This window comes from Sinocyclocheilus anshuiensis, unplaced genomic scaffold (genome assembly GCF_001515605.1).
Source record: "Sinocyclocheilus anshuiensis isolate Anshui unplaced genomic scaffold, SAMN03320099.WGS_v1.1 scaffold1184, whole genome shotgun sequence".
Classification (NCBI taxonomy): Eukaryota; Metazoa; Chordata; class Actinopteri; order Cypriniformes; family Cyprinidae; genus Sinocyclocheilus; species Sinocyclocheilus anshuiensis.
The window spans coordinates 227,084-237,730 of NW_015547647.1; the positions used below are offsets into that span (position 1 = coordinate 227,084).

A 10,647-nucleotide genomic window follows, 5' to 3' on the forward strand; every position below is an offset into this window, starting at 1 on the left:
TTTCAAAAGCATTTCAAGAGTACATTTTTAGGCAGTAATATGTATAGTTTAGTTAACTGTATGTACCAATACACACCCTGAAGGTACAAAGGTGTACCTTTCAAAAAAGGACCACCCCAGTGACAGTTTTGAACCTTTTTTTTCTGGAGAGAGCAACACCACACAAAAACTTCTACTCACTAACTGCTTGGACTAATACACAGGATTTCTCTCTAACAGAGAGGGGAAAAAAATAAAAACATCTACAAATATGCTGGAGAATAACGTCACTGCATCACTACCATGGATGTAAATAAAAACCAGCCATCGAGGGGATAAATTGATATCCTCATGTTCATTTGGTACAAATGTCTCCCCTGAAAGCAAACACAAAGAAATCTGCTAACTAAATGATGCTAACTCGTGGGACAGATGCCGCAGGATGGCGCTAATCAGCGAGGAGCGATTTCATGCTGTTATCTAAATGTTCCTGACCTCCCGAGGGAAGCCGTGGCCAATCAGATTGTACTTTACGTTAGGCTACTTTGTGACAGTGATGTGTCCCCATGTCAGTCGAGACGGCTGATGCCCTGCTACATGTCTCAGGGCACCTCTTCCCACAATGTCTTGCTCTAACCATATGTGTGTGTGTGTATCTGGACTGAGATTCATCAGCCTTTTTGCATGTGATAGTTCACACCCTGCAGAGCTCACAGCCAGAGGGGTAAACAAACTCTGTGGCCTGAACAAACACAAATGCATACAAAGAAACACAAAATCGGTCTTTCTTCAACACAAGGCCTCTATCTCTCGCAAAGATATAGAGATGCACAAACACACACAAGAAAGCCAGATAGCACGCACATTCAATTCAAAATGGATATTAGCTCCATTGCTGTGGACACAATGAGAATGCGTGTGAATGATAGAGAGCTGTGCGGAGCTACACACACACTTCAATGGCATCGAGTTCCTCGCCAGTCTCGGAGGGCACAAGCATCTGACTATACCACACACACGCTTGGCAGATTGTACCAAAATCGCTACGTCTCCTTTGAAACTGACAGACGACCAACATACACACACAAACGTGCCCATTAAAAACCATCATATAAATCCATACACAGATCTATAAATGGTCCTTGTAGGATTTTAAAACGGCATTAGTATTTGATTTGTTTTGCGTAACAGAAATTCCACTGTGTACGGCGGGCCATCGGTTTTATTCGGGCAAATCAGTCCAAATGAGCCACGATTTCATCATTCTCTGACAGAGAAATGTAATCATTCTTTGACAAAACTAACAAAAAAGTGTGTGTTTATTACAGGTCTAAGAGAGTGTGCTCACCTGCAGCGTGAGAAAATTTCTAATCTGAATCCTACACGCGATCTGACTGTAAACACTTTAACTCAGATAAGGCTGATATCCATTCTAAACATGGCAGGAATTACGGCGTTCAGGTCAACAGCCTTCCAACTTCATCTGCAGAATGTAAGCAAAATGTAACCGAAAGATATCATCCCCAGAAAGAGACAAAAAATATAATTTTTTCAACAATAAGTCTCAATGGTATATTCAAGCAGTCTGAAACGTCCAGCCTTACAAAGTCACCATGGTTCAGGAAGGAACACTACAGCGATGTTCAAAAAGCATGGTTTTTCTATTTAATTTTTAGTAAGTGAAAACTTAAACAGTCACTGACTTGAAAAAACATTTTAAAAATTATTATGGCATTATGGTTTCCACACAGCAGAGTTTTGAGATTTCACCTGAAACAACTCTGTAGATGTACACAACTTGATAAAAGCCACCAAAATAATCATTACAGATACAGTGGCCCCAAAATGCAATGACATTCAGACATTTTTATGTGCAGTCCAAGTATCAAAATGCTTTTTGGGCCCACCGTACTTGTACAGTCCAAGCCAGTAGTTCTCAAATGGTTTTGCATCATGACCCAGATTTTACTTTAATTACCCAATGGTGACCCAAATCTGCAACACAAAATTTGATAATGTAAAATGTCAACAAGAATGTCTAAATCAAATGTGAAGCTTAAAAAAGACAAAACAATATGCTAAAGCAGTGTTTCCCAACCCTTTTTTAGTCGCGGCACCCTTTGGAAATTTTAACAAACTTGTGGCACCCTACAAAATTAATTAATGTTACTGAAATTCAAAGAGCCCAATTTAGTTCAGTGAACTTAACATTTTAAGTTGTAGCTTATTGGCACTAACCGGCCAAACCTCTGAACATGGATTCATGCTCAGGAGTCAAATTTGTACATTAATTTAATATCAGAGTCCTTTCCAAGAAAAAAAAAAAATCTGCAAATCTAGACATTAGACTCATGTTTGAAACATGAGACACCGCAGTGCAACATCAAACAAGGAGACACGGGCAGACTATACAGCGAACTAACTAAACCGAAATAAAAAATAACGACAGGCCTTCGAATTAAATAAATTGCTTTTTAGTTTTCAGGTAGGTCTAACAGTATTTAACTCTTTTTTTTTCTTTTCTTTTTTTACCAATTATCCAAATAATGTTTAGTCCTAGAAAGCTATTATTATCAGAACACGCGAGCATAACATAGCGGTTAGCAGATCAATGAATGAGGGCAGCGTTACCAGCGTTGCCCATATACCACACCTTGTTACAACACAGTAGGGCTATTGCAGACAGAAACAATACTGTACTACATCGATGTTTCCTGTCGGCTCAATTTTTGAGTGGACTTTGCTGTTCTGATTCGCATGAATGGTATATGAGTCAAGCGCTCACGCATAGAGCAGGATAATATGCAGAGCGTCACACCACGTGAAAGTGAAACCTGAGCGGTGAACTCATTTTCGGCAGCCAAAATTTCGGTGCATCTCTAATTATTGGCGACATCAGAAATGGATATTATATAATAGATGCTTTTTTGAACATTTTAGCAATTTAAAAATATTAAAAAAATGATTTTTTACATGGCACCCCTGCTCTCGACAGACGGCACCCCGGTTGGGAAACACTGTGCTAAAGTATTAGTATTAGACTGCATGAACCCTGTCTGGTAAACCCAATCTGTTATCCGACAGCAGCACTAATTTAATTCCTACTCGTCTTGACTCATTTAACACAAAAATCATTATCTGACTTGCACCTACATTAAAATAAATCTACTACATACAAAAACTGATATCAGAAGGGGAGTATCACAGTGGAAATTACATGCATTATAATATCAGATAGAGGCGATTTTATACATTTGAAAAGTGTGTATAGCTGCATAAAAGGCGTAAATAAAATAATATAAACAATATTATTTGACATTTAAAAAATAGCCTTGGCTCTTTGACCTGCAGTCCGCCTGTGTTGTATTTTAGTACCAAACTTAAACAGTGTTTGATTGGTCGAACTTCCTTGATGTCAAAAACAAAAGTATATGGGATATATTTTTGCCTCCCTTTAAAAATCAGAACAGCTACCATGACTTAATATTTAACTACATGAAATGATGTTGTTAGTTGCATTTTATGTAAATTGTTTTCTCTGTTGGCCATGAGCATCTTGCTTAAACAGTAGAGTATGGTGCTAGGAACGCCAACATCATGGGTTTGATTCCCAGGGAATACATGAACTGATCAAATGTATACCTTAAATGCAATTTAAGTTGCTAAGTTCGGATAAAAGCATCCGCCAAATGCATAAATGTAAATGTGGCCATATGAAAACAAACTGGAGGCCCATTTTTGGGTCGCGACCCACCAGTTGAGCATTGCTGCTATAAGGACCATCATGGTGGTGCATATACAAACTATGTTCCCATACATCAGTTCCCACAAGGGTCAGAAACGAACAAGGGCGTGGGGCAAAAATGCCCCACATATTTTTCTCATTCTTTATCTGTAACGTTTGATGTATGTCCACTGGCCAATTACGTAAAAATCAAGCAGAACATTACATTTACATTTGGCAGATGCTTTTATCCAAAGCAACTTAAATTGCATTTAAGGTATACATTTAATCAGTTCTCCCATTCCCTGGGAATGGAACCCATGCTTTACTGTTTGAGCTACAGGAATTGCAATATTTTGCACACCTATTCAATGTTGATTTTTATTGACAACAGTCATAATACTTTTTGATTTAATTGATTACGTTAAAATAGTTCATGTAAATGCTGTGGGTTTTATACTGTTAAAAATGTCTTTGTAAAAGTAAATAATGCCCCTAAGAATCACATCCACAGGTAAATATTGTCCTTCACTGGACTCCCACCTGTTTGAAGTTTCTGAATGAACAAAACTCATTCACTAAACCAAAATGTAACCATCTGAATCAGAAAATACCATTAGATATGTCAAACTAGACATAATTATCAGTAAACAATTAGCATATTGCAGCAATAAGCATCCAGCTGATGATTCACAACAACAAACAGGGATGCAGGGATGACACTAAAACACTGAATGAATGACAAGCGTTACCTTTTTTTAGTCTAGGGGTAATGGCATAGCATAGGGGTAATGGTGGAAATAATGACAGATAAAGAGCTAAAACCTGATTCCCACCATCTTGCCATTCATTCATTCCTCATACCTTGACGCTGGTGCTGCTGGTCTGAGTCTCGGCCTCCGTGCACACGTGCCCGCCGCTGCTCTCTCTCCGCTCCCGGTGGGAGTTGGTCCGCGTGTGCCTGCTCTGGTACGCGATCACGGAGGGGATGGTGTCCGCCGCGTCGGTCTTGATGAAGAGGCCGTGCAGTGTGGTCGCCGTGCCCTGTGAGATGGTGGTGGTCAGGTGCGGCGAGTTGGACTCGTCCGAGTCGCGGCAGTAGATCACCCCGCTCTGCGAGACGTGGATGCTGGGAGCGCAGCCCATCGTTCCCCGCGCCTTGCTGCGTAAAACCCGGAGGAACGGATCTCAAGACCGCCGCCGCCGTTCCCCCGGTACATTGGCCGGTGGTCACACTGCTCGGTTCCGCCTGCCTCCCTCTCGCGCGCGTCAAGGAGAAACGGAGAGGAGATCCATCTCGCCGCGTTATTTATCAGCGATCATATCAGATCAGATCGATGACACCTCGGCTGTCCAACCGTGAGCCCGTTGCGCTTGTGCCATGTCACATTTTGTACGAATTGCACCCTCATCCTCGGCGTATGACACTAAAGGTTCAAGCTGCACGATACAATCCATTTTCTCGCGGTATTGATCATCTGTATGTTCATCACGACGGCGGAGCTCTTAACAGGCGCTATGAATCAGACTGTGACAATATGCCTCAAACTTACACTCACGGTCCTTTAAGACACATGAGCGTCATCAGTGACAGACACGCACATCAGTGATTCCCTCTTCCCATAAACACACACTCTCTCTGTCTGCCTATTAATTCATTCTGGAATAATGGTGGATTCATCTTTTTCTGTGTGTAGAGTCTAAACGAGAAAGGCACTGTTATCCATGACTGTATTCATATTTAATAGCGTGCAAAATGCAGATGCATAAACAAGACTAGTGATTGACTCAACAACTGAACAACTGGAAAGCAGGGTGACCCATATAACATCATCCTGCATGAATGAAATTAAATCTAATCATTGCTTTTCCAAAAATAGCGCTGTTTTGCTCTAGCATGTCACATTTTCTTACAAAATATGATGTATTTTGTAGCATTTTTGCTTCGGCAAGTATTTTTAAGGTAAATAAATTTTGTATTACATCTTAATTGACAAGCTTCCTATCTTTCTCTGAGCTAGGTTACGTCTATTTGTTCCAGTAATTATACATGAAACATCAATTAAGCAAGTGCGTTCCTATAAGTACCTTGGTATCTTTATTCATAATACACTTAAGCTGGACATAATTTGCTCTCGTGTACAGCAGAGACTGTATTTTATGCATAGACTTAGAATGCATGGAGTTGGTCAGAGAATTATGTGCTTATTTTGTCGTAGAGTGCTTAATTAGATATGGCATCACAGTTTAGTTTGGTAAACTTAAGCTTGGGCGCCTGGTTAAAATTGCAATGAAGATCGCAGGGAATAAAGTGTATTTCATTTAAATTCTGAGCCCATTTTCACATGTAAGAATGATTTTGAAGACATTATTCTAATCCGCCTAATCCTGATTTCAAGGTTAGAATTATGGCCAGCGACAAGAAAATGCAAACATGACCAACATGTTTTCTGCTACATATGTGTGTGTTTCTCTACATGCAAACAGCAACAGAAAAATACAGATTTTGTGAAAAGTTATTTGACATTAAATTGACCATTTGAACAGATTTCTTCACTTCTTTGCAGATTGTGAGTTAAATTATGCATTGTGAATACTTAACAGTATTTTTGTCATTAAAACTTAATGAAACTTTTTTTTTAACATTGAAACTTTTGACTGCTTTATTTTGATAAGCGCATTAAAAGTTTCTTATTTATATTTTTAAATTCACATTTTTTCAAGATGCAGAGCTGTGTAATTTATTTATTGCAAATCAAGCATATACAACATTGCTTGCTGAACACTTACCTCACAAAATGTTTACTTATAATTCACTTAAAAATAAAAAGACAATGTGTTACACCCTGACAGCTGTCAGTGATGCTAGAGGAACTAACGGCTGTTAATGAACCAAGTGGGCTATGAACTGATAAACTGAAACAAGGCCATTCAATTGACCTTCACCTTGATGCATCAAAAATGCTTGACGTTTTAAGTGTTTCTGCAGGTTAAACAGTAGAGCATGGGTTTGAATTCCCAGGGAGTGCATGAACCGATAAAATATGAATGCAATAAGTCATTTAAAGCATCAGCCAAATGCATATAAATGTACAGTGCAAGACTTCAGGATTAGTGATAGTACATCTGGGTTTCCAAATGTTTGCATATTACAGGTCCAAGCTGTAAAGTGTTCCAAACATCTGTAAATGACTGATAAGCCCAGATATGATTATATAGGACTATACTGACCTTTTATTATGCTGGAGTTTACTTAACAGATTCTTGCATGGGTGAGAAAAATGTTTCTGGCCTAACTTCGTCACTATTGCAAGTTATTCCGCACATGTGCCATACAGTACATGCGTAGGCAAAATGTTCAATAGTCATAATGCATTGTAGGTCTGTTTGACATTGTATATCCTGGACATGCCAATAATATCTCAGATGTACTATTCTGATAAACTAAATACACAGTGGTTAAACTTTTACATAATCAGCGGGAAATTTTATTTTAGCGAGCAAATCATGTGCTTCACTATGATTTTAATTTTTGCAGTATATATTTATCATACCCAAATCACATATGGTGCATGTGCAATTTTTGAGTTAATAAGATTTAAAATGCAATTTTGAAATTAAGTATTTTATGTCAATTATTGTAGATCAATAATCATTTTTAGTCAGTCACACCTCCCACAGATCAGATCACAGATCACCCACTTAAACTGAAAAATCTATCCACCCTCATGTTATTATTAAAAATGTCAAAGCTGCTGTTTTCCAAAATAATGAAAACTTATGCTGATCACTGTTATAATTTTGCTTATTAAAAACACTATATGTTATTGTCATTTAAAAATAAAACAACTGTATGTCTGTCTTCTGTGGAAGCCTATTTCCGCTTAATTTCAACTTTTTATCTCATAATTACAATTGTGAGTTTATATTTTGCAGTTCTTAGAAAAAAAGTCAGAATTGTGAGATATAAAAACCCAGAATTGTGCGATAAAATAAGCTTCTTAGTCTTCTGCTTATATAACAAAGTACCAGTTGTTAAAAAAGTGCAACTGATGCCCTGTCAGTATAATGGTATTATGTTTTCTGGACAAAATACATGGTACATACTGTAATATTCAATAAAGTTAACCTGACACCATGTAAATGCTGTGTTATATAAATATAGTAATCCTCCAGTACCTCGGTATAAATCAAAGATACAAAGGCAGTAAAGAAAACAGACAGTGGATAAATATATATATATATATTTAAATATGCAGTGGTAAATCTCAATGTGACTGTTAAGTATTCTTTAACCAGCCTCTCTTAATGGAAATCACAAAGTACTACAACTACAAAATGTGAATTAGATTAGAAGCGAAAATTATTCTTTGGAATAACTTATAAGATTTTAAGCTTGTAGCTGAGAACATTTTAATTTAGGCACTCGGAAGCTTCTTGATCGAGTTATTTGTTGTAATCTTTGCTTTAAACGAAACACCTACTCTCTCCAACAGCAAGTAGAGTTCGACATTCCTCTACATTACAACATCCCATCTTCATCAAAGGAATAAAACTTCCACTTGCACTCATTGCAGATGATTTAGTCTGCCCAGCATGTTACACTAACTGTTGACCTGACCTTCTGCTCTGTATACACAAGCCCACCCATGACCGCCCTCTGCTGGAGAACTGCAATACCTTCCAGGTGAATGACAGCAATCTTCTGACACTTAAAGGGCTCATGAACTGCCTTTTTCATTATTTTGTCCACTTATAATGTTACCAATTTTTATATAAAAAAATATAATTTAGAAGAAATAGGCTATTTTTTCTGTCCGGTTTTGACCCCCCTCATGGACTGTAGACTCATTACAACACCCACTGCTATGATTGGCTTACAGATGTGTATGTTTGACAGCCTACAGCCTTCATAGATGGACGCTGCAGTGATTTAGATTAAAAACGCATAAATACTCAGTAGTTACACTTGTGTGGTGCAACATTACTGTCGGATCCTATAGTCGCCACAGCATTGTCTTTTAGTTTCTATCTTTCTGAAAATCCTGCGTTGAATTGTGCCTTGTTTGTAAACAAATCCGTGGTGAAATGAAGTGAACAAAGGACCGAGTTCTTACTGACGCGGTCTGTTCCTAATGTTGGGATCAGAAGGAAAGCGATGCAAAGACTCCACAACTTGGCGCTGCACAGCGTCTTGTTGTCTTCAGAGCATCTTTATCGTTTGGTTTCTGTGTAGACCTGCATTTGCCTCTCTTGTTATTTACACTACATGAGGCGGTGATGTAGAAGTAGGCGTTGATCTTCTTCTGTGGAGGCGGTGTTTAGCCACACTATTATGTCACAGAGCGGCGCATTCCACAAGCTGTCGTTTCGGCAGATTGACTTCAATATAAGCTGCTTTTAAATTAATGAGAAAGTTTTGAGTTCTGAAACTTACAGGATGTTTTTATAGTACAATGACCTATTTATATGTCAAAAGATGGAGGGAATTTTGATTTCTCAGTTCATGACCCCTTTAACATCTACAATGTAACTAAGAGAACGGGAATTCTCAGAGTCACAGTGTAACAGTGCAGACCAACAAAATAAATAAAACAAATGCCTCAATTACTAATCTTGGCAGCAATGTCTCAAAGGAAACCCTACAAAATGGAAGCACAGAACAAAACCAACGACTTTAAAGAACAAATGGTGCATAAAGATTAGAGTTCATCATTAAGCCATTATTAATCTGCAAATACACTAATAGGGAGAGTGGGGTAAGAGGAGTCACCCCTTAATCGAGGAAACGGTGTAGGCTACAACAATGTATAGAAAGTGCCAATTATATATGCTTTAAGTAACAGACTACATAAAACTTTTAATGCTTTTTTATTTTTTATTTATTTTTTTACATTTTCTACATCGCAGGTAAAGGAGTTTATAACATATTCAGATTTACATTTTAAAATGCAAATTTCTCACGTATTCTCTAATGACTCAACTTAACCCAAACAGTGGCCAGGTTCACTGAAGTTATATTTCTAGAGACCTATACACTTATACCTATACTTTCTTCTCAAGCCAAGTCACATTTTACTGTTTATTCCAGTAAGTAACGCATATGCTTAAACACGCTTGGTTGTATTACTTCGATCTCGTTTATTTTTGCCTAAAGGACAACTTACCCCACTCTCACATACTAATGTGCACGAACTAAACGCTGTCACGGGGAGCGCTGACTAACGGAGGCCCTGAGGTTTTCACCCCCCAAGCAGAACAGGTAAAATCTATTATTTAACAATTGTAACTTCTTATAAGCTGATTGTTTCGCACGTAGAATGAACAGAACACGGAGTCGCATTACTCCTCGTTTCCCTTTCAAAACGGTCACATTGGTTAAACTTAATCTAGTTAATCGTATAACGCCAAACTCTGAAGCAACTTTCGATGGCTCGATAAAAAAATTAAAAAAAACCCCGTGTTTTATAAGAAACCTTTAACCGTGGGACCCGAAGCTTTTGAGTCGTTCAGAGTGAATCTCACCTCTCTCCGCGGTCCGTTGGACAGCAGCTGTGTGCTCGCGCTCATCTCGGTCCGTCCCGGTCCAAACTGCCCTCAGAGGTTCGGTTACATGAAATCCCACCTATTTAGAGTTAAAACCTCGCGGAAAGCACATTGTGTCAGCATTCTCTCCACCATATCGCACCGATAGACAATGCTGCCTGGGAACTTTTTGAGGTTTTAGGTAGGCGACGTTTCTCTGAACTTTTTCACCCACACGATCTGAACGGACAAGTGCGCGGTCCTAGCGCCGCCGGTCTCGCGAACTCGTGTGATTCAAATTTCACCTCGAAATAATAATAACAATGAAAAAAACTTTGCATAACGATTACCTATTAATTTGGTCAATTACTGACTATTATACGAGTTATTACATTCTCATTATACACTAATAATTATTA

At 38.4% G+C, this 10,647-nt stretch overlaps 1 protein-coding gene across 3 annotated transcripts in view; it reads right to left on the bottom strand.

The window, feature by feature from the left end:
• Positions 1–10,393, bottom strand: part of LOC107701941 (high affinity cAMP-specific and IBMX-insensitive 3',5'-cyclic phosphodiesterase 8B-like) — a 62,049-nt gene extending 51,656 nt beyond the window's left edge. For 2 of the 3 annotated variants that reach the window (XM_016504098.1, XM_016504095.1), the window contains exon 1: positions 4,568–5,216. In XM_016504098.1, the coding sequence (XP_016359584.1) occupies positions 4,568–4,849 (282 nt within the window). In that variant the 5' untranslated portion in view covers positions 4,850–5,216. Of the gene's footprint in view, positions 1–4,567; positions 5,217–10,228 lie in introns of those variants that run through there. The other variant, XM_016504096.1, reaches the window with a different exon arrangement.
• Between the last annotated feature and the right edge of the window lie 254 nt (positions 10,394–10,647).